The 25,399-nt window shown below is 55.2% G+C and overlaps 14 protein-coding genes across 14 annotated transcripts; 6 read left to right on the top strand and 8 right to left on the bottom strand.

The window, feature by feature from the left end:
- Positions 1–25: 25 nt before the first annotated feature.
- Positions 26–2,217, top strand: L226DRAFT_494857 (uncharacterized protein). The gene is made up of 4 exons (XM_067677500.1): positions 26–393; positions 452–1,254; positions 1,305–1,846; positions 1,910–2,217. Exons 1-4 carry the CDS (start codon positions 241–243, stop codon positions 1,981–1,983), a joined length of 1,572 nt encoding a protein of 523 aa, XP_067529569.1. The 5' UTR covers positions 26–240; the 3' UTR covers positions 1,984–2,217.
- Positions 2,218–2,401: 184 nt separating this feature from the next.
- Positions 2,402–4,465, top strand: L226DRAFT_494851 (uncharacterized protein). The gene is made up of 4 exons (XM_067677499.1): positions 2,402–2,875; positions 2,925–3,715; positions 3,767–4,305; positions 4,363–4,465. Exons 1-4 carry the CDS (start codon positions 2,723–2,725, stop codon positions 4,458–4,460), a joined length of 1,581 nt encoding a protein of 526 aa, XP_067529568.1. The 5' UTR covers positions 2,402–2,722; the 3' UTR covers positions 4,461–4,465.
- A 127-nt stretch (positions 4,466–4,592) lies between these two features.
- L226DRAFT_516346 (uncharacterized protein) lies at positions 4,593–6,064 on the bottom strand (the record flags this gene model as incomplete). Its single annotated transcript, XM_067678475.1, has 5 exons — positions 4,593–4,893; positions 4,953–5,038; positions 5,091–5,372; positions 5,489–5,865; positions 5,918–6,064. 5 exons carry the CDS (start codon positions 6,062–6,064, stop codon positions 4,796–4,798), a joined length of 990 nt encoding a protein of 329 aa, XP_067529567.1. The 3' UTR covers positions 4,593–4,795.
- A 368-nt stretch (positions 6,065–6,432) lies between these two features.
- Positions 6,433–8,076, bottom strand: L226DRAFT_540163 (uncharacterized protein). The gene is made up of 5 exons (XM_067681815.1): positions 7,575–8,076; positions 6,928–7,518; positions 6,782–6,869; positions 6,637–6,729; positions 6,433–6,583 (listed from the first exon to the last, which is right to left on the bottom strand). Exons 1-3 carry the CDS (start codon positions 7,884–7,886, stop codon positions 6,840–6,842), a joined length of 933 nt encoding a protein of 310 aa, XP_067529566.1. The 5' UTR covers positions 7,887–8,076; the 3' UTR covers positions 6,433–6,583; positions 6,637–6,729; positions 6,782–6,839.
- Positions 8,043–9,660, bottom strand: L226DRAFT_540162 (uncharacterized protein). Its single transcript, XM_067681814.1, has 4 exons — positions 9,355–9,660; positions 8,506–9,296; positions 8,308–8,453; positions 8,043–8,251 (listed from the first exon to the last, which is right to left on the bottom strand). The coding sequence occupies exons 1-4, from the start codon at positions 9,514–9,516 to the stop codon at positions 8,148–8,150; spliced, it is 1,203 nt and encodes a 400-aa protein (XP_067529565.1). The 5' UTR covers positions 9,517–9,660; the 3' UTR covers positions 8,043–8,147.
- A 97-nt stretch (positions 9,661–9,757) lies between these two features.
- Positions 9,758–11,498, top strand: L226DRAFT_494839 (uncharacterized protein). The gene is made up of 6 exons (XM_067677498.1): positions 9,758–10,637; positions 10,697–10,747; positions 10,805–10,918; positions 10,977–11,073; positions 11,134–11,229; positions 11,283–11,498. Exons 1-5 carry the CDS (start codon positions 9,927–9,929, stop codon positions 11,226–11,228), a joined length of 1,068 nt encoding a protein of 355 aa, XP_067529564.1. The 5' UTR covers positions 9,758–9,926; the 3' UTR covers position 11,229; positions 11,283–11,498.
- A 430-nt stretch (positions 11,499–11,928) lies between these two features.
- Positions 11,929–12,493, top strand: L226DRAFT_472381 (uncharacterized protein; the record flags this gene model as incomplete). The annotated part of the gene is made up of 2 exons (XM_067676459.1): positions 11,929–12,084; positions 12,158–12,493. The coding sequence occupies 2 exons, from the start codon at positions 11,929–11,931 to the stop codon at positions 12,491–12,493; spliced, it is 492 nt and encodes a 163-aa protein (XP_067529563.1).
- Positions 12,494–12,640: 147 nt separating this feature from the next.
- Positions 12,641–13,179, top strand: L226DRAFT_575923 (uncharacterized protein; the record flags this gene model as incomplete). The annotated part of the gene is made up of 3 exons (XM_067685273.1): positions 12,641–12,789; positions 12,852–13,015; positions 13,082–13,179. The coding sequence occupies 3 exons, from the start codon at positions 12,641–12,643 to the stop codon at positions 13,177–13,179; spliced, it is 411 nt and encodes a 136-aa protein (XP_067529562.1).
- Positions 13,180–14,370: 1,191 nt separating this feature from the next.
- Positions 14,371–16,092, bottom strand: L226DRAFT_307905 (uncharacterized protein). The gene is made up of 5 exons (XM_067673765.1): positions 15,874–16,092; positions 15,626–15,818; positions 14,941–15,560; positions 14,693–14,874; positions 14,371–14,606 (listed from the first exon to the last, which is right to left on the bottom strand). The coding sequence occupies exons 2-5, from the start codon at positions 15,785–15,787 to the stop codon at positions 14,461–14,463; spliced, it is 1,110 nt and encodes a 369-aa protein (XP_067529561.1). The 5' UTR covers positions 15,788–15,818; positions 15,874–16,092; the 3' UTR covers positions 14,371–14,460.
- A 1,415-nt stretch (positions 16,093–17,507) lies between these two features.
- L226DRAFT_472406 (uncharacterized protein) lies at positions 17,508–18,385 on the bottom strand (the record flags this gene model as incomplete). Its single annotated transcript, XM_067676462.1, has 2 exons — positions 17,508–18,152; positions 18,230–18,385. 2 exons carry the CDS (start codon positions 18,383–18,385, stop codon positions 17,508–17,510), a joined length of 801 nt encoding a protein of 266 aa, XP_067529560.1.
- Positions 18,386–18,893: 508 nt separating this feature from the next.
- Positions 18,894–20,109, top strand: L226DRAFT_563587 (uncharacterized protein; the record flags this gene model as incomplete). Its single annotated transcript, XM_067683570.1, has 5 exons — positions 18,894–19,511; positions 19,569–19,607; positions 19,669–19,737; positions 19,800–19,844; positions 19,898–20,109. 5 exons carry the CDS (start codon positions 18,894–18,896, stop codon positions 20,009–20,011), a joined length of 885 nt encoding a protein of 294 aa, XP_067529559.1. The 3' UTR covers positions 20,012–20,109.
- Positions 20,110–20,429: 320 nt separating this feature from the next.
- L226DRAFT_307864 (uncharacterized protein) lies at positions 20,430–21,546 on the bottom strand. Its single transcript, XM_067673764.1, has 3 exons — positions 21,256–21,546; positions 20,647–21,206; positions 20,430–20,573 (listed from the first exon to the last, which is right to left on the bottom strand). The coding sequence occupies exon 2, from the start codon at positions 21,096–21,098 to the stop codon at positions 20,670–20,672; it is 429 nt and encodes a 142-aa protein (XP_067529558.1). The 5' UTR covers positions 21,099–21,206; positions 21,256–21,546; the 3' UTR covers positions 20,430–20,573; positions 20,647–20,669.
- Positions 21,547–21,967: 421 nt separating this feature from the next.
- L226DRAFT_472412 (Aldo/keto reductase) lies at positions 21,968–23,248 on the bottom strand (the record flags this gene model as incomplete). Its single annotated transcript, XM_067676463.1, has 6 exons — positions 21,968–22,152; positions 22,207–22,344; positions 22,410–22,745; positions 22,808–22,967; positions 23,024–23,092; positions 23,150–23,248. 6 exons carry the CDS (start codon positions 23,246–23,248, stop codon positions 21,968–21,970), a joined length of 987 nt encoding a protein of 328 aa, XP_067529557.1.
- Positions 23,249–24,071: 823 nt separating this feature from the next.
- Positions 24,072–25,208, bottom strand: L226DRAFT_540154 (uncharacterized protein). The gene is made up of 2 exons (XM_067681813.1): positions 24,195–25,208; positions 24,072–24,142 (listed from the first exon to the last, which is right to left on the bottom strand). Exon 1 carries the CDS (start codon positions 25,121–25,123, stop codon positions 24,215–24,217), a length of 909 nt encoding a protein of 302 aa, XP_067529556.1. The 5' UTR covers positions 25,124–25,208; the 3' UTR covers positions 24,072–24,142; positions 24,195–24,214.
- Between the last annotated feature and the right edge of the window lie 191 nt (positions 25,209–25,399).

The raw sequence follows: 25,399 nt of genomic DNA, 5'->3' as shown, positions 1-25,399 counted from the left end.
GTCATCACTACGTTCTTCGCGGCTTACAACCTCTCTCTGTCGACCATCGGGCCAACTTAAAGCTTGCAACTCAGAAGTTCTAGTACTGTCCCAGAAACTGGGCCTTGGACGACGCATTACGACTACGCGAACTTGAAGGCAGAGACGATATTGGACTGGGCTATACGCGCGTCCTTTTGTCAGTACTAGGGCTTGTCTGTCCAGTGCCACGTCAAAACGCACTCTCCGCCACTTCTCGGAATGACTCGGTTGATACTCCCTGCACCTAGCCATTATGCGGTCATCCGCACCGATCCAGAGGCGATGGTGAGAGATCTAGGATTCGACGACCCCGCCACGCTCAAGGAGGCCCAAGGTATGCTGCGGAAGAAGTACCTGGTATACCTCGAATGGGTGAGCATCCATCATTGAGAGTCGATTGTGGGCGCTTCATCCATTGCTCGCATTATAGGTCGGCGAGCTTCCAATGCCGGGCATTCGATGGTGTCGGTATAACATCTCTCCTATTGGGACTACTCTTCGCTCGCTGGAGGAAGCGCGTGGGATCACTTCGGACATGGTCGTCCCGATCGCGCCAAACAGAGGTCACACTCCAGAGCGCCATCCTGTCCATACTACCCCGTCCTTTCCGTTCTCAAACTGCTATCACTGGGCCTTCAACGATGTGACGGTGCGTATGCGCGTGCATGGGGACGGCATTGAAGATGATCGCGCCATCTACCTGCCTCCGAGAGAGCAATCCGCCATGGAAAGAACTTTTGCCCTTGACTGCGCGCGCGTCGATGCACTCTGTCATGAAAAGTATGGGGATGACCCAGAGCGGATCGCTGCCGACGCTTCCTCCACTGGCAGTTGCGAAGACAATGCTCAAGGAGCAGTGCTACCGGCGAAATCATTGGCGCAGGACCATGGCGATCACAGTCACGTACTATCCGAGACATATCACCGCCTCGTCACACAGCGGGGACTGCGGAAGTCCAAGCCTCCTAGTGAGTTCGAGTATAAGTCTCAACGGACACTCGATGGCTCGTCTGAGGACGTGTCAGACGCCCACGACTCGGATGCGTACCAGCAGTCGACAGTGACCCCAATGACGTCCAGGGATGAAGGCATTGACTTCTTTGGCTGGGACCCTGACACAAACACCGCAAAGATACCTCTAGTGGATGCATGGGTCGACCTAGATAAGCATCTTACCGAAGACAGTATCGCCAGCCCTCTTGAACTGGAGAAGGAGTTTCAACAGATCGCCGAGTAAGATTCTCGCTTCGAATTCAATCCATCGTGTCTTACAGCAGTCACAGGTTGATCACGCGGGGACTTACGAGGTTTGCGTCAGCGCAAAAGTCACCCGAGCAAATCAAGGACCAGCATCCTGTCAGTGACGCTGAGCTGCCTCTGGAACCAGGTGAACTGGCGGACAACGACCATTGGAAGGATTTGATCAACGGCTTGTGGGGCGATCTTCAATTCAAGTCTGTCACCTCGTCTTCCTCCTGCGATCCTCCATTCCCAGTGCTACATATCCCCGAGTCTGAGCCCGATGATGCACTACCGACGGCTCGAAACTCTAGCGGGCATGGCCCGTCGTCGTCATATCCTCTTCCTGACGACGAGCGGTTCCCCAGTCCCGATGCTGGTAACAAACCCGCTCCATCACCAGCATCCGCTTCCGACGGACTCACACCACATGTCGCATCGCCTGTTCGCTCTCCTAGACCCCACTCCGTCGAACTTCCTACGCGGACTCCAGACCATGTAACTCCAGGGATGTTGATCGTTGCTCCGCCGTCCTCCACTGCTTCATCACGCACCAAGACATCTTCGGAACCTCGGCCACGACGTCGTACGTGTCTCCAGTCCGTTCGCCCACCGCAGTCTGAGCATGTACTCACATATATTTTGAAAGGTCATAGCCATACTTCGACAATGTACTACCAGCTGCGTACGAAGCTCATACAATTCTGGCAGAAAGGATTTTGAGCGGTGCATTGAGGCGTACGTTGTACGCATTCTGCACGCACGCGTAATTCGTGCTCACGGGTTTTGTTGCGGTATTAGATGTGAACCGTACTTGTGTGTGTCGAGTAGTCTACTGTACGCCTGCGTCACATCTCAGCATATGCTGATTGCGACTATTATGTAGTACCAACACTTTCCGTGTACATAGACGGCATCTGCTTAATGAGCTGTAGAATTTATGGAATATGTACATGCTAGCTATATCCAGGTGCACAAAGAGAGGCTCGTCGTGTCTGCATTGGGCCGGAAGACATGTCGCAGGAGTGGTCAGTACACGAACCCGAGAGGCCAGCACCCACTGTGACCCAGTGCCGGCGCCTGTTCTCCGACGCAGTTTCTTCTCCCCTCCACGATCTCGTCGCTCGCAACCGCCATTCAAAATTCACCGTTCGCTCGCTCTATCTTCGTCTCGCTTATTTGGAGTCGTTCTTGCTGCCGGAAGGTTTTCCTTTTACTCGTCACTATCGTTCCGTTCTCTGCTCTTGTCTCTGTCGGCCATCGGGCGAACTGAAACCTTGCGACTCCGGCGACTCAAGAACCGGTCACTGAAGATCTGGTACTGTCCTAAGAACTGGTTTCGACGACGCATTACGTTTTTTTGCGAACTTGAAGGCTGCAGAGGCGGTAGTATTTCTCTGCCTTTTGTCGGTGCTGGCACGCTTCTTGCCACGTCAACACGCGCTCCACGCCACTTCTCGACATGGTGCTGTCTCTATTCCCGCTACCTCACCATTATGCGATTATTCGCACCGATCCAGAGGCGATGGTGAAGGACCTAGGATTTGACGATCCCGAAACCCTCAAAGAGGCCCAAGGCATGTCGCGAAAGAAGTACTTGGTGTACCTCGATGGGGTAGGTATCCAGCATCCAACTGTTGCGCTTCACTAATCAGTTATCTTAGCTTCGTGGACTTCCGGTGCCAGGCGATAGATGGTGTCGGTACTACGTCTGTCCCCTCGGGACCACTCTTCGCCCGCCGGACGAAGCACGTGGGATCACTTCGGACATGGCCATCCCGATCGCGCCAAACAAAGGTCACACTCCAGAGCGCCATCCTGTCCATACTACCCCGTCCTTTCCGTTCTCAAACTGCTATCACTGGTTTCTAAACAATGTGACAGTGCGTGTGCGCATACACGGGGACGGCGTCGAGCATGATGGTGCCATCTACCTTCCTCCGAGACAACAGTCGATCCTGGAAGACGCTATCTTCGACGACTACCACCGCATGAACGCCTTATATCGTGAAAAGTGTGCTTCGCCCTCGACAGCACTGGCAGCAGATGCCTCGGAACACGCCGCGGCCGACCCTCGTTGCGAAGGCGATGCGCAAGGAACAGAACAGCCCGCGGAATCGCAAGCGCAGAATGGCGATCCTACTCACGTACTGTCTGAAATATATCACTGCCTCGTCACACAGCTTGGTCTGCGAACGCCGTCGGGGTTTCCTAGCCAGTCCTGCGACAGCTTGTTCGAGGACTTGTTAGGCTTCGATGACGCGCAGACTGAGCAGTTGACTGTGACTACAGTGACGTCCAGAGATGAGGGGATCGACTTGTTTGGTTGGGACCCCAACATGAATATTCCCAGGATCCCTCTGGTCGAAGCATGGCTAGACCTCGAGAACCATCTCACAGAAGACAGTATCACCAGTCCTCTTGAACTACAGAAGGAGTTCAAACAGATCGCCGAGTAAGATTCTACCTTCGATGCCAATTTGTCGTGTCTCACCAGCAGTCGTAGGTTGATCACGCGAGGACTCAAGCGATTCGCGTCAGCGCGGAAGTCACCCGAGCAAATCAAGGACCAGCATCCTGTCAGCGATGCTGAGCTGCCTCCGGAGCCAGGTGAACTTGCCGACAACGACCACTGGATCGAAGTGATCACCAGCCTGTGGCGTGATCTTCAATACGAGTACGTCGCTTCATCTTCCTCCTGCGATCCTCCATTCCCAGTGTTACATGTACCTGGACTGGACCCCCACGATGCATCACCATTTCCGTTACACCCTCTCCCTGGCGATGTGCGATTTCCTATTCCCGATGCTGGTGGCAAACCGTCTGCATCACCCGTTTCCGACGGACTAGTACCATGTATCACGTCACCCGCCTCCTCTGGAACCCGCTTCGTCGAACTTTCTATGCGTCCTCCAACACCGATTCCCATGTCGTCCCCGAAGAGCAACCCCGGGAACTCAGGGCCGTTGTCTGTTGCTCCACCGTCCTCCACTCCAGCACGCACCAAGACAGATGCCGCATCCTTGCAAACCCCATCACCACGTCGTACGTATCTCGAGTTCGTTCACGCCTCGCCGATTGCACTCATATCAATATCGACAGGTCTGAGCCGCGCTTCGGAGATGTACTACCAGCTGCGTACGAAGTTTGTACAACTTTGGCACGCCACTACTAGCCGTCGGAATGGAGAAGCGCATTGAGGCGTACGCATTGGCAAACACGACATTCTTGACGTCCAATTTGTTGCATCGGACGCCCCTTCGGTGTAGTACTTAGCCTACTAGTCTACTACAGATCGCGTTCACATGTGAGTTTCTGTATCATAATTGTTCCCTATGCTACCTACAATACCTCCCCAATATTACTGGTCGCTTCTCCCTCTCGCCACAGTCCCATCGATCAACGGCTTCCACCTGAAAGTGGACGTCATGTCTTGCATCTGGCTACTGACGAGCACGCCCGCAACGCCGAGGACGTGCAACTGACGTCGACGACACCTTACTCATCAAGCCATCGCCGAGAAACTAACGTACCTCTAGACTTGACGACTATCATTCCAGGGCAGACGTAAGAAACGCGGGAGCCTGACCCGTGCTACCGCTAGCCTCAACTTGAGCACTCTCCTGTACACTGCTTCCCGGCGGAAAGGAACTTGAGTATCATCCCGAGCCTTGCCAACATGTAACACGCACCTCTGCGTCTCCAGGACTGCCTCTTTTCATGCTGCTCCAGCACCACAGCCTCCTCCTTCTGACGACGTTTTCCCTCTGTAATCAACCTGGTGTGCGAGTGACTACTAGGATCATCTCGCCGTGTTACATAGCACTCACCGCACAACTGCATCGCGTTCTGCAAGCAACCCACTAGGCATGTATATGTCCTCTTCTCGCAAATTCTTCGGAAGGTCCAGCCAAAGATCCACTAATGGGAGCATGTCGTACTTGTCCCCATAGTCACCCAGTAATCCAGCATCAATTAGGTCGTCCATAAGATCGCCTTCTTGTACTCTCAACGCGTTAACGCAACCTGCCTCGGGGCCGAAGCTACCAAAGCCTGTGTCCGTCTCATTAATGGAATGTGACGCAGCCGAAGTTGGGGTTGGTGAGTCTTCTCTTTTCAGTGAGTGGTTGTCCCCTGTGTCGTGAACGTGAACTGTTAGGACGCTAGCTAATCACTACTTAGGCGGTAGTACTCGCCTGTGCGGTTATGCGTTCTCGTAATGATCGACGACTCGATACCATGCTTCGCGCGCAACGCCTGAGCCCGTTCCATGCGGCCGTAGTCCTCGTCTATATACTCCCACAGCCTGGCGCGTGCACGGGCGGGCAGTGTAGTGGCGACGTCATCATTGAACCTCTCCGGGCGAGAGCGGACGCGCACGTCCATCCTGCAATCCCCATCTGACCAGTGATAGCAGTTCCCGTAGGGAAAGTGAGGCGTTGTCTCCAGCGGTTCGCGGCCGCTCGGATGGCTGGTGTTAGGGCTGATGGGGGTGCACATGTCTGACGTGGCTCCATGATGCTCGTCGACCGGACGCAAGCGTGGAGCCACAGGCATAATCTCGAATGGAGCCCATGGGCTGTCGGGAAGCGGGAGAACTAGCCTCTGTCTTCCGAGCATCAGTCATTGCCCATGAGGGAAGGCAGCGATGACCTACCATCCTCAGATAGACGAGATAGTGCTTCGTTTGCAATTGTCTTGCCGCTTCCTGGAGGTCGGGATAGTCCAGCCCCACCATTGAGCCTATTGGTTCAATGCGGATGATAGCATATGTACTCGACAGTGGGGTAAATCGTAATGGCATATCGATGAACGTCGGTGCTGTGCGCATACGTGAAAAGAGCGTACGTGTCTTTTGTCAAGTTCGGAGAGAGATGCTCTGGAAACTTACCTCGACGCTCTACTTGTTCCTCAGATCAGCTGTCGATTTGGCTATCGCTGAAGGTTTGGAGAATTTCTGACGCACTTCGTTCATACGGGTTTCAAGACGAGTGCAAAGGTAAGGCCGGAACGATAACCTTTTGCGCAGTTTATAGCCTTCAGCTGCAATGCAATAATTGGGCTTGTAACTGACTACCGTCCATTCTGCAGATGTCTCGATTTCATAGCATCACTCTCTGTCGTGCGAGCGGCATCCACAACTATGCTCGGAACGCAAGGATGTAACCAAGATCCCATTGAAATCATGAAGTCCATGATTAGACGGACACGCTTCACGGCCAGATAGGGATATACGGGGGACGTAAGAGATGCGTGATGCGAGTGCGTACGCCCTTGATGACGCCAACGCGTCGTCTGCGCAACATTCCTCCAAGACACAGACCTGAGAGACATGTTGTCATTTATAAACAGCTGACTGGCTATCAGGTTACTTACCTCCGCGTCGGCAACGCTCCCGTTGGGTCTCATGGAGTCCTTCGTCTTCTTCTACCTCGGCCTCTTCATCGCGACTGGCCTTCGAGAATCAACCTTCTCCAAATATCACTTCGGTCCGCAAGTTGACATGGGCAATACTGCGTACCTGATTAACACTTCTCGTTCTACGAACAAGTCGATCGGGTTCGGGATTTCTTCCTGCTTCAGGTGACCGGGAAGGTCGTACCAGAGGTCTACCAGTGGGCTCAGCTCATATTCATATTCCTCGGAACTGTTATAGGATTCGCATACGGATGTTGCTCTTGTAATTTGGTTGTCTTGTCCCGCGGGCGGCTCTCTTCCCTGGGCGTCGGCCAAAGATGCACCATCCCCGGGGCCATCGCTCGCACAGCCAGATGCGACGAGAGAACTGGAAGATATCGCTTCTATGCGCTCGTCCGTATGGGGCCCTGCCTCGCCCGGCTGTGTCAGCGTGCCTGTGGTCTCCTGGCTTAGCGACGGGTGCGCTGGGCTGGACTCGTCCACACCATGTTCCCGCAGTAGTCGCATTCGGGCACGGTCCTCCCGGATGAACCTGGACATCCTGATGCGCTGAGCTGGTGGAAGCTTGATGGATGTATCGTCATCGAAACCGTCCGGAGACGCACGTACGCGCACGTCCATCTGACAGCACGGGTCCGACCAGTGGTAGCAGTTGTCGAAGGGGAACGTGGGCTGTGTCTCCAAGCCGTCGCGCCCGAGTGGAAGTGCTTTGTTGGGGCATATGGGTATACACATGTCTGGGCGGACGCCACGCTCTTCATACGGCGGGCGAAGACACGGGGCGACAGGAATGACGCAGTAGCCGAACCACGGTGAGTCTGGAAAGGTGACCTGCAATGCCTGCATGCGCCGGGCGGCGATCAATAACCGTATATGCGCAAGAACGAGACGCATACCTCGTCGATGAATACAAGGTATGTCTTCGTTTTCAAGTTACGTGCGGTCTCTTGAATGTCGGGATAGTCGTACCCCTCGACTGTGGCGATGGGGTCTATGCGAATAGCAGCATATCTGCTAAACATAGGCGCGATAAAGCCCTTCATCAGAGTGAGCACTGACTGAGGTGATGCGGGATGGGTAGGAGGTGCACTCTTCGCAGGCGGTGTTGCGAACCCAAGCGACTCGGACAGGCCTCTTCTTCGCTGCGGGTCTGTTTGGCGGGCTTTGGTGCTGTGGGTGTCGGCGGCGAGTGTCAAACGCCTCAGCATGAGCCAGTCGGCGGATGTAGCAATGCCCTTCGTGGTAAGAACGGAACATATCACCAGGGATAGCAGCTGTCCCTATGAATCGCATTGTCGCATGTTCTGCTAGAAGCATCCCTAGGTGGTGGGCGATCTTCCTTCTGACACGCAGGCCCGTGGATTGTACGAGAAGCACAGATCGAATGCAATTCCAGGGAGACCGCATACAAGCACCTAAATAAACATATGGTCATCACGTACATGGAACTTGGAACATGGCACGACATGCTAGCTTGAGTACTTGTTCCGCAGAAGCGGGCGCAGAAATGGTATCAAAACAGAACGGAACCTACCCACGATACCTGGTGGGGACTGTCGATGGTGTCCGTCGCCTGCGTTGCGAAGTCAGATGCTGATACATTACGTTAAGCATGGAATGAGGTCGCACCTGAGAGTTCACCTCCTCGGGGCCGTGCGCTGGCAGCCGATGACTCCGGCGGCAAGGCACCTTGCGCAGACTCCACCGCCGCCGCTGCGGCGGCGGCCTGTTCCTTCTCCGCCGACATTCGTCTCGCAACCCCACGCTGGATGATCCTGGGAAACGCTGAGGCCAAAAGCTCACGTAACGACACAACGTGGCACTCACGACTTGATAGCCCGAGCCTCTTCCTCGAGGTCCATCGGACTCGGAATCGCCTCCTCCTCAAACTGGTTCTCGATGTCCAGCCACGCATCGACCAGCGGGATCACTCCATTCGCAGGGTCGGGGTCCCAGCCGAAGAGGTCCTCCGAGGCAAGCGAGTCTATGGATGGCACAGACGAGGAGAGCGATGAGCTGCCCTCAGAGTCACTAGACGACGCCGAGCTCCCGGAGGCCTGAGAGAAGCGGGCCGACGACGCAGCGTCGCTAGAGGGCGGGCTCGACGTCGTCACGCCGCTCTCCTCTGCCATGCGGCGGTACGTCGCTTCAAGGCGGAGCAAGTCAAGGTCATCGCTTGGCCCGGAAGGCACGGGTGCGTCCACCGAGGCGGTGTGGGCGGACGAGTCAGCAGCGGTAGCCGGAGGAACTAGTGCGGCGGCATGGCGCTTCTGGCGGCGAAACTCCCGGATGCGCTTGTAGTCCGTGCGAAAGCCCTTGTTCAGAGCGTGGTCCTCCTCGAGCGAGAGCCTGGTCGCGCCCGCGTGGTCCACCCCGCCCTTGTGTACCCGGACGCGGACGGTTGTGTCGTTCTTGATCCAGTGGTAGCAGTTGTGGAAGGGGAAGGACGGCGTGGGACGCACAGGTGGGCGCTCGCCGGTGTAGCGCGTGTTGTCGGCGATCGGGATGACCATGTCAGAGGTAATCCCTCGGGACTCGTCCGCTGGACGAAGCGTCGAGCCTATGGGCTTGATATCGTAGCGAACCCACCTGCTGGTGGGGAGCGGAAGCTCTGCGAGCTATGATGCATCTCAATATAAGCCACAGCGATAGGGCCAGATGGAGATGCGGGCATACCTGAAACATGTACACGAGGTACTTCTTCGTCCTTTCAGCCAACGCCTCTGCCTCTGCGATAGCTTCATCATCCAGTCCAAGGTCCTTCGCCATAGCTACAGGATCCATGCGTATGGCGGCGTAGTAGTGAGGCAGAGGCGCGATCGCTATTGTGTCCGACATATCGATGATGACGCCCGCAGCTGCGGGAGGGAGGCTGTAGAGTAGAGTAGAGTGCTGAAGCAGCACCTAAGAGTAGACAGATAATACAGAAAACAGAGACGCAGAACTGAGGACGACCAGGAGGAATGTGGTTGAGATCCGGATTGAAGGAGGCCTTAGATACCTAAAGATTAGTCATGATGCCACCGTGAGCATGATAATGTAGCGCTTCCATATGTGGCACAGCCGCCCTCTGGTGCTGCAGCAACTGAGCGGTCCAGGTCATTGCAGTCAACTTCGATTTCTCGACGGGCATGGGAATGAGAAGCTGTCGGCAGTATTCAGCACGGCATCATGTGTCGCCAGCTCTGGTTCATCTTCCTGCGTTCTGACCCATCTCTCCTCTCCGACTTGTACTCCTTCTCCCCGTGATGACATTGACATTCCCCAAATCACCACCTCAGCCACCGCCAAACCGCGACAAGACTTGCACTTCATGCCATACACCTTCTGCTACGCTCTACCCACGAGACCCCACAGACACAGACTACGTGACCGGCGAAATCGTCGTCATGCACGAGTCTGTCCATGCGCCCATCGACCAGATCTTCGCGTCAAACAACCTGGGGCTCAAGGCAGCCCCGGTACCGTCCATTACGAGTCGTAGGACAAAGAGCACGACAAGAGGGAAACTGCGGCCCGCAGTCGTCTTGGACGACGACAGCGATGACGTTGCTCCGGATGCCAACACGACCATACGCGCCGCATGCTTGATGGCCTCGTTCGGGGGCATCGTTAGGTACGAGCATCTACCAGACATCTTGAAGCATCACTTTGGGCTGCCTGTGTCTCCGCACTGCGAGATCACCGAGGGCGTCGCCCACCTGCACACCGGGCCGGAATGGCAAAAGGACCATATGTGGCTCATCGCATCTCCGTTCAAGTCGTCCGGGCAGGTCTTAGGCCGGTGGCAGTGGCAGGACGTCGACAAGGGCGGGGAGCCCCGCACCGACCGCTCCTTCCTGGTGGAAGACGGCGAGTTGATCAAGTTGAAAGCCGTTTGCGAGGAGAGGATGAAGGAATGGATGAACCGTTGCGTTAGCGACGAGCAGCATATTGTCCGCTGCAAGGAACAGTATGATGTGAGTGATGACGTGCTGCAATCACTGTGTCAATGACGTTCTACCCATGCGAACTTTAGGTCTTCAGAAGATCACCTCACCAATGGGTAAGTTACCTTGAGACCCAGCAGGTACGTATCTTTCGTAAACCACATGAAGCGAGGATTTACTGACGAGCACGTCCGCAGCAGAGGATGGAGCAAGAGGACAACAGTCATGAAAGCGGCTACCTCGAGTCTGATATGAATGGGCTGAAAGTGGCCGACAAGCCTTCTGAACCAAGCCTAGAGGACGCGACGGCCGTGAGTTTACGCAGCTGCGAGATGCTATGCTATCGCAGTATGGAGGTACACTCACAATGATAAAGATTGTTGTGCTGCCAGTGCAGAAATCAAGTTCCAGCTCGACCAAGACAGAAAGCAAGGAGTCTCGGAGTCCGAGGGGGGCACGTGGCGTTGTCAGTCTTTCATGCAGTCAGTCTACCGAGGTGTACTCACGTACATGATGACGTCTCTAGGTCCAGCAAATACGAGGAGCCTTCTCACAGCGCAGAGGCAAGGGTCGGGGCCAACGTCAGGAAGCACCACGAGCCTCGACAGACGAGCGAGCTAAGGTGGGTATCCTTACAATCCTAATCCACGTCAAGCATCTTCACGACCATTTCAGAGTGGAAACGGTGCCGCAGAAGACTCTATGCCGACTGCCAAGAAGGCGAAGTCCGAGTCACGGCGGCGGTCAGGGTGGAGAGGACTCGGACGGAGCAGAAGAAGCTGAGGTATCACCAAGTAAGTGACGCAGTACTGTCGTCAACAGTACCACACATCGCTACGTATGGACTCACATTTGATCTGGCCCAGTACGCGGTAGTGAAAGAGAACGGACAGGAGCGAAAGCTGGACCGTCCGAGTTTGGACTCGGCATTAGTGATTATTCTTGTAAGCACCAAAGTACTAGGCGCACAACGACCTCCTTCTCCGTATACTCCTCCTATGGATGCTTTCTGCACGATGGATATTATACGCAGGCAAGTGCGTTTGGGCGCTTCGGTGCTCGGGCCGCGCCGAAGAACAAGAACATGCAAGCCCGGTTCACGCCGTCAGAACAACAGAACAGGGCCTGACAACATGTTGAACAGCGCGACGGTTCCGAGTCTTTTGTTGTTATCCTACGGTGCCTCTGGTTTTATGTGCGGCTGGCAACGCTCAGTAGACCCATCTTCCCGATAACGTAGCTCGTCCTCCCTTTTCACTTGTTCCCCCTCAACCCTCGCTGCTTCATCCCCTTTCCGTCTCCTCTGCGTTACCTCAAGCCCATGTCTGATGAGGACTGCTTCTTTGCCCCCACTCCCTGGGACTATGCAGCGGTCCGGATGGATCCCGTAGCGATGGTTCAGCATCTCAACGATGCGCAGGCCTTAGAGGCCGCAACGAGAATTCACCCAAGGACATACCTGGTACACCTATCCTATGTGAGTACAATTCCAGCAGTAATCGATATTATAGAGCCGACTCAGAGTCTCAGACTGACTCTTTGCATCATAGGATTCGGTGTTCCCCTTCCCCGGGAAGCCATGGTACGGCTTCTCAGCGTCGCTAGTTGGGCCAAGCCTCCGAGCCGTCGACGAGGAACGATGCATATCCGCGGATATGTGCATCCCTATCTTCCCGAATACCGCTCACCCTGGCGGTCGCGAGCCCGTTAGGCCTAAGCCAGAACGACCGTTCCCGTACGACAACTGCTACCACTGGTCATTCACGGATACGAAAATTCGTGTGATCGCGTCTCCGGAAGGTTTCAACGCACGAATAGCGGTCAAACTCGATGCGTACGAGGACACAAGGCGAGAAAAGTTCTTCGCGCGGGATGGATACCTCTAGGCAGAGGCTTTGAAGGCGAGGGATGGCCCAGCGGAGGACGGTGAAGCTGTGCCAACGTCTTCAGATGAGACGGAGGACGAACATGCATCTATCCGATCCTACTCTACGTTTGAGAGCAGTGTTCGGTCCGCTGAGTCTATCGACACCATGACTGAGATGGGTTTCTTCGGTGACCCCAGCGGCAACATCGAGTTCCAGCCCCTGGTTCACCTGTGGCTCGACATCGAGGCGCATCTCAAGCAGGAAGATATCGTGAGCCCTGTTCACTTCTACGAGGAGATCGATGCCATCACTCAGTAAGCCGGTCACTGTGTACCGAGGGAGTCCTTGTGCCTGACTATGTGGCCGTTCATTCTAGGATTATCCGAGACGCTAGGGCACGGACCCCATCCCTACCTCCTCTGCGGGAGCCACTCCCCTGCGGCTTAGAGGACGAAGACGATGAGATGGATGACGCTCGGCATCATGAAGAAGACACCGGCGGAGAGTTTTCGGATAGAGCTTCATCGTCGAAGCGAGGCCGTAAGTTTTCTTTTACCCGTCCACGATGCATGTCTGCATCAAGCTGATCGCCAGTTGTTGCTACAGGTCTACGGCCGCGGAAGCTGCTACGCAAATTGTGCGCAAAGCTCCAGTGGGCGTTTCGCCTCCCTTCCGTTCTCTGGGGCTTGAGGAGCCGTCTATAATCCATATTGCAATCTGCCGGTTTATTAAACCGGGGGGTATGCAATATGCCGGTTTATTCATAGCGTACCTTCGTGTGATCCTAATCAGGTGGTACTTGGGCTAGTGTATGTTATACATGTCAGCGACTTGCAGCTGCGTTTTGGACTGTCGAGTGTACCAGGAAGAGCGAGAGCGACGTCGGGAATGTGGGCCAGGGCAACGTGCGCGCGGCGGCAAAAGCGCCCATCGAGATCTTATCGCTTCGGGCCCTTGATGCGATAACCCAGCGTATCTAATCCTATCTAATCTCACAGGTCGGGCGCTCCGACGTACATTTTCCGAATCTGAGGTACCGGCACCCCATGGAGTGCCGGCAGAAATTCTAATAGACTCGGAATGTAGAACTCGATAGAGATGTGGGAGGCACTGCATACACAAGAAAGTACCTAGCAAGATGCATGAGAATTAAGCATGTCGGAAAACATACGTCGGGGCGCCCGACGGTTCCAGATTAGATGGAGACTAGCGCCGAGCCGATAAGATGGGCGCGGGCGCTTGTGAGGGCTACAGCGTCGGCGCTCATACGGCGCTCACGTCGCTCTGGCCAACATTCGCGACGTTGTGCACGCTCTCAGCCCCACGCTGGACAGCTGGAAACCCGCGTATGCGTTTCTGACATCTACTAGATGCAGGGCCGAGTGAAATATTGCGCCCCAGGGCTGCCTACAGGACATCACGAATAAACCGGGCATATTGTACACCCCCCGGTTTAATAAACCGGCAGATTGCAATATGTATTGGGGTCTCTACGCTTGAGACATACAACTCAGCCGTGCTAAGATCCACAATCAAAGCTTCACGTGTCACGGATACCAATGCAATCTTGAACTCTCGTCAATCTTCCGAAGTGTGACGCATTCCATGGTCCCTCACAGTCTATATATTCACGATGGTCATTCGGCGCACAAGTGGCGCAAGAATGTTTTTGCCGAATTGTCGTACTACTCCATACTAGTGCGTCTATGTATGTCATCGGTGCAGTGTTTTTTTCTCTATCTCGAAGCCACGCTGGCAGCTTCATCCTCTCTCTGACCTCGGCCGCCTCGATGGAATCGGAATGACAATTATGCTCGTTAGTGGGGACATAAGTTTACATGAAATTCGTCATGGTTGGACATGATGCGCAGATGCAATCCGACGACTGCAGTCTGCAGACGTGGTGGTGCACCAAACGGCAAATCCGCCTGAGAGTCAGACATGTCTGAGACGCAGCAATCGCGTGGCGGGCGGATAAGTCTTCGCTATGGAAAAGACGCACTGCCGACATAGACAGGCGACGTCGGGACGGGGTATGGCAGAATGCCAGAGGGGACGACCGGTAGTGGGAGGCAGGCGGCCTGCGCGATTCGCGCTGCGAGTCTTCTCAGCAGCTTCAGCGGGCGGAAGCCTACATATGCGGGGCAAAAATCGAGATAAGAAGTCAGAGAAACAAGATCTCCGAGTACCGGGCGAGCGAGAACAACGACCACTCACGTCTCGGCTTCGGCTTCGGTTTTGGGGATGGATTGAGGTACTCGACGAGAGATCGGCAATCGGCGCACGAGCACGTCTCCCATGGGATGTCGTCGTCGGACGAGGCCAACCGTGACGCATATGATGATGGGAGGGGCAGCGGAGGTGCGTCCGGGTTGCGCTCGCGAGCGTCTTGGATAATCCTGGCGGGTGAAGTGCGGTGAGCCTTCTGGGGTGGCAGTGGAACAGCAGAGAGAGCGTAGACGTACTTTGCTATGCCATCGCGCTCCTCGAGCAGTTTCTCTGGGACGTCGATCTCGTCCTGCTCTAATAGGCTCAGGTCGGGTACCAGATAGACGAGCGGAGTGAGCTCCAGCATCTCCTCCAATGGTGTATCACGAGCGGGAGGGTGCTGACTGCCAGACGAGCCGCTGCCAGCAGTCGAAGAGCGAGAGTAGCACGTATGGGGCATGATGGGTGCTCCATCTTGCACGAGACGGTCCTCGAACCCTAGCTGCAGAAGATGACACAAGATACACGCGTCATCAGACATCCGCTTACTCTTGGTCCTGTCATCGTAGAAGTAGTTGCGCATTTTCTGGCGCTCTGAGAAGGGCAGGCTGACGACGTTCGAAGTCTCAAATCCTGCCGGATTTCGAAGGAGCCGGATGTCCATCTCCAGACCTGGCCAGTGGTAGCAGTTTGTAAATGGGAACTTCGGCTCAGTATTCAATGGCTCTCGGCCTTCCGGGTGGGTGGTGTTCGGGAAGATTGGGACACACATGTCGTAGGTGACATGTTGTGCTTGATCTGACCTCCGAATTTTTGGGCTGACAAGTATCGCGGAGAAGCTGAACCACGGGTCGTCAGGTTGCGGTTCAACCAGAATCTGGGCAGGCGTCGGTCGATCATCAGAAGGAAGCTGAGCGGTCGGTCCAATCGTCGAGTACGCACTTTGTCGAGGTAGACTATATAAAGCCCACCTTCTTGATCAAGAGCCTCAGCCTCGGCGTCGGCTTGCGGATCGTTCAGATGTTGGACCATCAATTCGGTGGCCACGGAGATGACTGCATATGTGCCTTCAGCTGGCGTATCGCGACGCCCTGCCGCGAGCATTGTGAAGAAAGGAGACTTGGCTGTAATGGGTCTGCGGAAAGACGTGTCAGTTTGTTCCATCGTGGTAATGAGCTCAGCGTATATACCATGGCGGAGGAAATAAGGACATTCTTCACTCTACCGAGAGACGTCGTCAAGTCGCCTGGGCCTTGTACTCGACGTCGTGCACTGTGGCTATTGTACCAATTCGCTTCTTTCGCGCCAGAAGCAGCGATGCTCTTGGGTCTTTCATAGGTACACACTGTGCGTGTGCTATGCCTGGTCGATGCGGAGGTAGGCATGATGTCGGTCTATCCCTTGATAGAGAAAGATCAACTACAGTCTTCCCATCATGGTCGGCAAGGCACTACCAAAGCAGTGCGGGTCGCCGCGGGTGTCGTGCTACGTCGCTCTCTGGTGCTGCACCGCGCAATGGCCGAGATCATGGTGGTCCAGTAGGAAACTATTGTCTTGGCCTTGTATCGCTGGCCATCAGGACCAGACTGGGATACTAAGGCACCCTTAGCGAGGAACAAAAACAACAAGCGCTAATCGAACTCACCAGGTCGGTGCCACCTTGTCAGGGGGAAGCGACAATTCATCGTACGTGATGGCGTTGTGGGCTAGAGCGTCAGCTCATAGCTGCTTTCATACCATGATTATCCGGCGATATGGGCCACAGTCGGATATTCGGGGCGTAATCATCAAATTCAATCCAGCGCGACTGTAGGGCAGGTGAGAAAGAAATACATACAATCTGTTGGATGCGTCACCGAATACTTCAAGGAACTTGATCTTCCGGGACCTGTTATTGAGAGTCAGCAGAAGTAGCACTGATGGAATGTACTTACGTTTGCTCTGCGTCGATCCGAATCTCCGTCTGGCAAGACCGTCCCTTGCGAATTCGTCCAACCCCTCGTCGCAAGCATCTGCGAAGGTCTTGTATGTTGTTGGTGCTGCCCTGATGCTCAGTTGTTATGGATACGGTGCCTTCTTCGGCTTCAAGGCGAGTCTAGTACGAGCAAGCTTCCATCCACATGATCGTCGCAGTTCAAGGTCAAGAAGGAAGTCCTAAGCCGGCCGACGACAACAGCCGCCCCGGGAACGCCCGAGCGCGGGTAGACTCAAACCTCGAACATCCCGAGACGACAATATTTCTATCATTGAGTGGCTCATGATAAGATTTGGGATCAATTACAGTCGGTACTCTAGAATATCTGGGGACGTGGACGAGCGAGGGAGGTCACGTGACTTGAAGAGGCCCGAATACTGGGGGAAGAGAACGAAGAGGCCGCGGAAGGTGCTCAATAGCGTGCGTTATGAGTTTCCCGCCGATAGCACTAGCATGGCTGAGTTGCATGGCTGAAGCCCCAGAGAACGGAAGGGAGGCGAAACGCCCGCTGGAGCTTTGCGCACAATTTGCGTAGCAGCTTCCGCGGCCGTAGACCTGTAGCAACAACTGGCGATCAGCTTGATGCAGACATGCATCGTGGACGGGTAAAAGAAAACTTACGGCCTCGCTTCGACGATGACGCCCTATCCGAAGACTCTCCGCCAGTGTCTTCTTCATGATGCCCAGCGTCATGCGTCTCCTCGTTTTCGTCCTCTAAGCCGCAGGGGAGCGGCTCCCGCAGAGGAGGTAGGGATGGGTTCCGTGCCCTAGCGTCTCGGATAATCCTAGAATGAACGGCCACAGAGTCAGGCACAAGGACACCCTCAGTACGCAGTGAAGTTACACGACTTACTGAGTGATGGCATCGATCTCCTCGTAAAAGTGAACAGGGCTCACGATATCTTCCTGCTTGAGACGAGCCTCGATGTCGAGCCACAGGTGAACCAGGGGCTGGAACTCGATGTTGCCGCTGGGGTCTCCGAAGAAACCCATCTCAGTCATGGTGTCGATAGACTCAGCAGACCGAACACTGCTCTCGAACGTAGAGTAGGATCGGATAGATGCCTGTTCGTCCTCCGTCTCATCTGAAGACGTTGGCGCAGCTTCAACGTCCTCCACTGAAGGCGATGGGCCATCTCTGGCCTTCAGAGCCTCTGCCTGGAGGTATCCATCCGTCGCGAAGAACTCCTCCCGTCTTGTGTCCTCGTACGCATCGAGTTTGACCGCTATCCGTGTGTTGAAACCTTCTGGAGATGCGATAACACGGATCTTCATATCCGTGAATGACCAGTGGTAGCAATTGTCGAAGGGGAACGGTCGTTCTGGCTTAGGCCTAACGGGCTCGCGACCGCCAGGGTGCGCGGTATTCGGAAAGATAGGGATACACATGTCCGAAGAGATGCATCGTTCCTCGTCGACGGCTCGGAGGCTCGGCCCAACTAGCGACGCTGAGAAGCCGTACCATGGCTTCCCGGGGAAAGGAAATACCGAGTCCTATGATGTAAAGTGTTAGCTTAGAGTCGGCGCTATATCGAGCACAAGATATCCATAACTGCTGGACTTGTACTCACCCAGGATAAATGTACCAGGTATATCGTTGGTTGAATCCTCGCTGCAGCCTCCAAGGCCTGCGCATCATCAAGATGCTGGACCATCGCTACGGGATCCATCCGGACCACTGCATAATCCCACGGAGTAGGGGCAAAGAAGCAGTCTTCATCAGACATGATTTTGAAGTAACGCAGAAGAGACGGAAAGGGGATGAAGCAGCGAGGGTTGAGGGGGAACAAGTAAAAAGGGAGGACGAGCGACGAGGTCAATCTACGTTATCGGGAAGATGGGTCTACTGGAGCGTCGCCAGCCGCACATAAAACCAGAGGCACCGTAGGAGGACAACAAAAGACTCGGAACTGTCGCGATGTTCAACATGTTGTCAGGCCCTGTTGTGTTGTTCTGACAGCGTGACCTGGGCTTGTCCCGTGCACCTGCTCTTGTTCTTCGGCGCGGCCCGAGCATCGAAGCGCCCAAACGCACTTGCCTGCGCACGATGACCGTGCTCAGCTGGATCTCGACCAGGTGAAACCTGTTGATCTTAATTCCAGATGCTTGAACTGCTGTCGCACTTGCCTCATCCTGCACCAGAACCAGGTATAAGACCGTCACATATCAGCAGTATCCGAAACACACATCGCCGCCAAGTTCTCGCTCACCTCCATGTGTCCTTGATCGTCAATCATGGCTCACCACGACTGTCCTTACGACTCGCAACTCGATGAACCCAACTCGCGCCCCGGCATGCAGGTTCGTGCCGGTGACGTCTACACTGTCCGCGAGAGTGTCTTCACCCCCGTATATGACCTTCTCCGCGGTTGCCTCGATGGCAACCTGCGGGTTCAGGCGAACGAGGCATACCACTCCAAGGTTGCGGAGCAGAGGTTCAAGAGACGTCCATGCATCGTGATGCAGGGCTACCACTCTTCGCCGACAACGCCGCAGGTCAGGCGTCTATGCTTGGTCGGTACGCTGGACCACCAGCCTATCTCGTCCCTGCCCAAGATCTTCCAGGAATTCTGCATCCCCGTATTCCCTCACACGTGCTTGGAGGACCACATCCACTCAATGCCAGAGTGGGAGCCAAAGGATGCGTGGGTGATCGCTATCATGTTCGACAGCTCCCGGCGACTGTTGGGCAAATGGCGCGAGGAGTACGCAGGGATACCCGCGCGCACTCGTACCTTCGGCGTACAGGCCACATTGTATTTGAAGAACAAGTGCACAGAGAAGAGATCGTTGTGGATGACGAAGTGCCGCCAAGATCCGACACATGCTCGGGAACACTTCAAAGAGTGCAGGGTGAGTGAAATATCGACCATGACACATAAACACTCACCATTGAGACGTGCGTATCAGGACCACAAGACACCAGCCACGGATAAGAGCATTGATGCCGTAAGTGAACAGACGTTCGATCCATTCGCGTCTCACCTTGCTGACACGGCGTGCTCTGTAGCTTTCTATGCTGTCGGGTATCTCGAAACCATCTCTGCGAACGAGCATCAGGGCGCCTTTCAAGTCGCAGGTACGATTATGTACATGGAGATTGTCGCATCGGTACTTACAGGTTGCAACTCGATGATGCAGACAAACGCTTCGACGGCATCGTTGGCACATCCGCTCCGCAGGATTGTAAGAGCTTCTCTCTCTTTGAGAATTACTGATAACTGAACGACCTATTACAGCGTGTCAGCAACTCAGACAGGACCCCAGTGAGGAGCAAGGCAAGCAACTTCACCCTGCACCGAGAACTCCTCGCCAAGGAGAGCGCGAACGGCCTGGACCTGACCGTCTTTTGAAGTTCGTCGCGAGGTCTCCTATCTTCGCTATCCACTACACCTATGTCACTATACCTATCATAAACGTAATGTTCGGATTGAAGCACCAGGCAGGAGCCAAGGTTTACGCACTATGCTTCTGCAGACAGAGGTTCTATGGTCAACGAGTGCCTCTACTGTGCTTTCACCATGCCACTTACTTAGTAAGACGTCCATCTCCTCTTGGAAGTGAACAGGGTTGGCGATACTATCTTGCGTGAAGCGGTACTCCGGGGGCTGAAGCTCTGCGTTGCCGCTGGGGTCCTCGGACAAACATCTCGGTCATGGTGTCGACGGACCCAGCGGTCACGGCGCTGCTCCCATACGTAGAATGAGAACGGGTAGATGTGCGGCTTTGAGACGAAACGTACCTGTAGAAACCCGGTACCATCATGCATCGTCCACCTCAGCCCGACCGGGTTCTCAATCGTCCTCCACAGCACGTGCGATGATGAGGTTGGTATACGGAACTGCGAGCATACGTTCCAGGATAGATGTGTGTGGATAAAAAGTGCGCTATCGATACATAAGGATACATGAGCATCTGTGTGCAGACCCACCGGACACTCACTGTCAGACATTGGGAGGTCATGTTTCGATGACTGAACAAGACGGACCTGAACTGTGCCCCACTCTCGCCCTAGCATAAAATCCCCCCGTTCAACCTGTGCAGCAGCCAATGTTTCCAGTTCTCTCCAGGGTTCTCCACCGGAGAGGGGTCGTCCGAGAAGCCCATCATGACGACGTTCACAACGTTCGGGTCCAAGCACATCAGGACGACCTCCATCGCGCCTAGCGAGCCGTTCCGGACGTTCAGATCATGCGCGGACTTGAGCTGGCCCTTCATCTCTGCGATCTGCTCTGGGGAGAACGCGCTGAACGGCACAACCGCAGCCCCGAACGCAAAGAATGCCGTCTCGACGCGTGTCGAATTGGGGCGCGGACGGAGGAAAATGACAAACACGAACTCTTGTGCACGTCTAGGGTCTCGCGCGACTTCGAGCGCGGTGGACGCGGCTTCGGATATTGTGGGCCGGTGCTTGGAGGTGAACGCGCGGAGATCCTTCATGGGCTTCGGTTCGCCCCCGCCCGATGGCTGATACTTGCGGTTGAGAGCGCACTTCTCCTTGTGTCTGCTCCATGCCTTCTTCTGACAATCTTTACTCTGTCGCAATCACTTTGGTCAATGGGCAAGGCGGCGGAGAACGAGAGGAGGATACACGCACGCAGTATATCTCTATCTGGCACCCTCCACACCTGAAGAACGACACTCCTTCGCGTTTTGACTTGAAGCAGAACTGACATTGCATGAGCTCCCTGTGAAGCGCGGCCTTTGGGTCGGGCAGGACGTGCCGTTGAGGAGGTGGGGGTATACCAGTCAGGAACCAGACATTGTAATCAAGTTGGCAACAGGGACAGCCAATCTCAAGGTAGTCCACTAGGCTAGCAATATCCATGTCGGCGCACAGCTCGAGCGAGGGATGTGGTTAGGGAGGAGGGGGAGATGGGGAGGTGGTGGTGGTGGTAAGAGATCCGAGTCGAAGATCTTCGACCGAGCCGTATACGGAAATTGCCGACGCCCCTTTTCTTCTACGTACTGTGACTGTAGTACTTGGTCCTCACCTTCATATCTCTATCTGCTTTCATTAAGTGCAGCTTTTTTAGAGCCTGAATTTGTGCAGTTTTTATGAGGTAGGAAATTGTCCCGAGACGTACTCCGTACTGATGCATCTTTGTCTTACTCCAGGACGTTGCGTACAAGTGTCATACGGTAGAAATTGATACTACTTCGTGTCACAACGTTGATTGACCACGTTCTCATCTGTTCAACGATGATGCGCACACTGGATATACACTCACTTCCGAAAAAACGCATACGATTACAGATAAGTACACTGCGCTGGTATCCCTTTTGCACCTCAAGCACACCCCTTGCACTCAAACGATCTTGATCTGGTGCGTCACGTCCTTCTCGAGCGGGTCGTTGAACAGGTTGATGTCCCAGAACGGCGGGTACGTCGTCTTGACATTGTAGCGCTTGGGGTTCTTGCGTCCGAGGTCGCACAGCTTCTCGTAGTCCTCGTCCGAGAGTTCGATCTGCTGGAAGTTCGAGATGATGCGCTCTGCGCATGCCTGTCAGATACCTCAGCAACCCCGGAGTAGAGGAGGTCACACACCTGGGGTGACGCTCTTCGGGATGACGGAGTACCCGCGCTTGCAGCCCCACGCGATCAGGACCTGCGCAGGTGTCGCGTTGTACTTCTGCGCAACCTCCTTGACCTCGGCCCACTCTGTGAGCATCGGCGCTCCTGCCACTGCGCAAGCGAACTCGTCAGTACACACCACTCCCCGACCACCCTACGCCCGAGGTGCTGCTTACTGTTGTTGCCGAGCGGGCTATACGCGGTGATGTGGATGTTGTGCTTCTTGCAGAACTCGACGAGGTCGTCCTGGAGGTTGAGCGGGTGTGCCTCGACCTGGTTGACGACCGGCCACACGCCTGTCTCTTTCACGATGCCCTCAATGAGGTCAGGGCGGAAGTTGGACACGCCGATCGCCTTGACCTTGCCCGTGTCGAGGAGCTTGATCATTGCCTTCCAGGTGTCCGTCAGGCTTGTCTCGAGGTCGAGCACCGCCCAGCCGGGACGGTTAGGGTCCTCGGGCTCGAGGCTGCTGCCGGCGGGTACTGGGGGAAACGCGACGGGCCAGTGGACGACTTCATGACAGACACATTGGTGTAAGGGGACGTTGGTCGACGCAATGAAGTTAGAAACGCACGAAAGAGGTCAACATAGTCGAGCCCGAGCTGCTTGAGCGATTCGTTAAGCTCGGGCTCTACGAGCTCCGGCTTGTGCGCCGTGTTCCAGAGCTTGGTGGTGATGAAAAGCTCCTCACGCTTGACAACCGAGGGGATAACCTTCTTCAAAGCACGACCAACCTGGCACCAATGACGTTGAGAGACTGGGAGGCGTAATGAATGCATATGAGACGCACCTCGTCCTGGTTCTGGTAGATCATAGCGCAGTCAATGTGCCTGTATCCCGCACGAATAGCGACCTCGACCTATTCCCCGCAGTCATCGGTGTCTGAGCGTACTCGACACGATTGATGCATCCTTACAGCATTCTCGACTTCGTGGGGCTTCGACAACCACGTCCCGAGACCGATCTGCGGGATCTTCGCGCCAGTGGAGAGGGTGAGGGTCTTTCCGAGCGACATGTTTGCAGCAGCGAGGGAGAAGCAGGGGATAATGAGGGCGAGAAGAGATGAGAGAGGCGATAGCGTCTATGACCTCCAGATTTATACCGCGGCATCAGTCCCCTCCATTTGCACTCGTCGACGCTCCGTGAACGTTGACGCAGCTGGGGAAGGGCCGGTCCGGCGGTCCGCACAGGGCTAAGAGAAACTTCCGGGAACCCCTCGAGCCCGGTGACCTACCCCTCAAATTCTTCCGTTTCAGTGATCGCACGATCAGGACTGTCGGGCACCTTTGGATACCAAGAAAAGGCGCAGAGCTTCAGACGAGGGAATTCATGCTACTGGGTTAGAATGGAACTAACCTGGAGAAACAGCACCGAAGAGCGTCCACTGTATCGGAAACTGCATGCCGGACGGCGGGCGTAGTGTATTCCGGCCAGCAGTGCCCGGACCGCATTGCCGCCATCTGGTCAGGTTGCAAAGTTAGTTGGGGCGGAGCGGATGTGAGCAGTGTTTCCCAAGCGGCCTTTATTCTCGTTCCTGAGGGAGAAAAGAGAGTGTGTGGGATCGAACAACGAGGTGAACACACCGCACAATATCTTGGCAATAATAGTCGCCTGCATTCTGCCCAACGGACCTCAAGTGTGAGGGAGGTCTGCGAGTTGTGAAGGGAAGCCTAGGAAATGGCATGTCGAATGACCTTCTGTAAGTAGCATGAGGGTATACAATGCAATAGGAAAGACACACATCCAACCGTTCCTGCAACTCACTTTTGGACATTGCAGCAAAGAGAGCGCAGAGACGCAGGAGTTCATGATCGCAATCTAGACAATGATGTAGCAGTGGCGAGGGTAAATCACAGAAAAGCAAACCGAGCACAATCTATCGTGCGACGGTGAGGTAGTGGATGTACAGCTGATGGTTCGATATGAGCATGTTGAAGTCTGATGCACAGATATTCACCCACAAAGACGCACCAAGCATAGGCTAGTCCTCGTCCATGTCGCTGTCCTCTTCGGAGTCCTCTCCCGGGCTATCCCCTTCTTCATTCTCCTCGCTGTCCGCCTCCTCATCCTTCGCGAAGAAGTCGTCGTCTGCGACAGCATTGCCTGCAGCCTTGCCAATCGATTTCGCGTTGCCACCTTTCGTCCTCTTATCCCGAACGCCATCCTGCACAAAGGTGTCTTGTGCTGCCGCAGCAGCACGCTTTGCGTCTGCCGTGAGCTCGACCTCCGGTTCCGCACTCAACGCACCCGCCTCCATCTGCTCCCTCACCCACTTCCTGACCTCCTCCCGCTGCCGATCCGTCTCCGACTTCTCTTTCTCCTCCCTCGCGACCTGCTCCTTGTCCTTGTCCTTCCCACCCTGCCTGACCTCCGGCGGGAACAGCGAGATGTACTTCTTCGTCTTCGGGTAGTGCAGCACGTAGTTCAGATCGACGCGGAGCTCCTGCAGCCTCGCCTCAAGCTTCCGCCGCTCCTTCTTCTCCGGGTCCGCAGCGAGCTGCTTCGCGATCTGCGCGATCCGTCGCGCAATCTTCTGCCGCTCGAAGAACTTCACCTTGTGGTACCGCGTCGCCAGCGTGCGCTCGAGCCGCGCCTGCTCCGCCCGCGCGAGGTCCGCCTCGAGCGCCTTCAGCCGCCGCTCGGTCGCCACGCGTACGTCCGCCGCGAGCGTGTCCTTCGCGAGCAGGCGGCGGGTCTGTCGCAGGGCAGCTTTGATCTTTTGGACTCCGGGGAGGACGTTCGAGGAGGAAGAGTCGGGGGTGGAGGGCGCGGGGTGTTTCTTATGCTGGGGTCGCTTCCGCCCTTTCGAATTTTTCTCCGACTGCGATGCGTGCTGCTTGGAGGACGAAGGGTCGGACACGACTGCCTTTGACTTCTTTGTGGGTCCCATGCTGGTAGTCCGAGCAGATATGGAGGATATACTGGGGTTGCGGTACGAGGACGCAGCAAGATGGAGGATGGGGACAAGTTCTGGCTCAAGCGCCAGATGAGCGCTACACATCTGTGGTGCACGCAGTTTGATGTTGCTTCAATATGCCGATGTTCGACGGTTCAACGTTCAGTACTGAGATCTCAACGTGCAACAGATGTTCTTAATTAGAAACAGTAGGGTGAGCTGAGGCTCAAACCGTTCATAGCCCGACCTCCCGACCTTCTCCTTTCGACC

The sequence above is a fragment of the Lentinus tigrinus genome (genome assembly GCF_003813185.1).
Source record: "Lentinus tigrinus ALCF2SS1-7 unplaced genomic scaffold L226scaffold_52, whole genome shotgun sequence".
Classification (NCBI taxonomy): domain Eukaryota; kingdom Fungi; phylum Basidiomycota; class Agaricomycetes; order Polyporales; family Polyporaceae; genus Lentinus; species Lentinus tigrinus.
This window is presented reverse-complemented; position numbering and strand designations above follow the sequence as displayed.

Excerpts from the sequence above, each read along its gene's own strand:
- L226DRAFT_494857 (XM_067677500.1), top strand. The coding sequence starts at position 241 with ATGACTCGGTTGATACTCCCTGCACCTAGCCATTATGCGGTCATCCGC. Across the intron at positions 394-451 it reads ACCTGGTATACCTCGAATGG|GTCGGCGAGCTTCCAATGCC; the intron begins GTGAGCATCCAT and ends CTCGCATTATAG. Across the intron at positions 1,255-1,304 it reads GAGTTTCAACAGATCGCCGA|GTTGATCACGCGGGGACTTA; the intron begins GTAAGATTCTCG and ends CAGCAGTCACAG.
- L226DRAFT_494839 (XM_067677498.1), top strand. The coding sequence starts at position 9,927 with ATGACATTGACATTCCCCAAATCACCACCTCAGCCACCGCCAAACCGC. Across the intron at positions 10,748-10,804 it reads GTTACCTTGAGACCCAGCAG|CAGAGGATGGAGCAAGAGGA; the intron begins GTACGTATCTTT and ends GCACGTCCGCAG. Across the intron at positions 11,074-11,133 it reads CGAGGGGGGCACGTGGCGTT|GTCCAGCAAATACGAGGAGC; the intron begins GTCAGTCTTTCA and ends TGACGTCTCTAG.
- L226DRAFT_307864 (XM_067673764.1), bottom strand. The coding sequence starts at position 21,098 with ATGAAGGATCTCCGCGCGTTCACCTCCAAGCACCGGCCCACAATATCC.
- L226DRAFT_494851 (XM_067677499.1), top strand. The coding sequence starts at position 2,723 with ATGGTGCTGTCTCTATTCCCGCTACCTCACCATTATGCGATTATTCGC. Across the intron at positions 2,876-2,924 it reads ACTTGGTGTACCTCGATGGG|CTTCGTGGACTTCCGGTGCC; the intron begins GTAGGTATCCAG and ends CAGTTATCTTAG. Across the intron at positions 3,716-3,766 it reads GAGTTCAAACAGATCGCCGA|GTTGATCACGCGAGGACTCA; the intron begins GTAAGATTCTAC and ends CAGCAGTCGTAG.
- L226DRAFT_540163 (XM_067681815.1), bottom strand. The coding sequence starts at position 7,886 with ATGCTGAGGCGTTTGACACTCGCCGCCGACACCCACAGCACCAAAGCC. Across the intron at positions 7,519-7,574 it reads ACCTTGTATTCATCGACGAG|GCATTGCAGGTCACCTTTCC; the intron begins GTATGCGTCTCG and ends CGGCGCATGCAG. Across the intron at positions 6,870-6,927 it reads AAATTACAAGAGCAACATCC|ACCTCTGGTACGACCTTCCC; the intron begins GTATGCGAATCC and ends GCCCACTGGTAG.
- L226DRAFT_307905 (XM_067673765.1), bottom strand. The coding sequence starts at position 15,787 with ATGCTCGCGGCAGGGCGTCGCGATACGCCAGCTGAAGGCACATATGCA. Across the intron at positions 15,561-15,625 it reads ATATAGTCTACCTCGACAAA|ATTCTGGTTGAACCGCAACC; the intron begins GTGCGTACTCGA and ends ACGCCTGCCCAG. Across the intron at positions 14,607-14,692 it reads ACCGAAGCCGAAGCCGAGAC|GCTTCCGCCCGCTGAAGCTG; the intron begins GTGAGTGGTCGT and ends CCGCATATGTAG.
- L226DRAFT_540162 (XM_067681814.1), bottom strand. The coding sequence starts at position 9,516 with ATGTCGGACACAATAGCGATCGCGCCTCTGCCTCACTACTACGCCGCC. Across the intron at positions 8,454-8,505 it reads GAGGCTCGGGCTATCAAGTC|GATCATCCAGCGTGGGGTTG; the intron begins GTGAGTGCCACG and ends AGCGTTTCCCAG. Across the intron at positions 8,252-8,307 it reads CCGAGGAGGTGAACTCTCAG|GCGACGGACACCATCGACAG; the intron begins GTGCGACCTCAT and ends TTCGCAACGCAG.
- L226DRAFT_540154 (XM_067681813.1), bottom strand. The coding sequence starts at position 25,123 with ATGGGACCCACAAAGAAGTCAAAGGCAGTCGTGTCCGACCCTTCGTCC.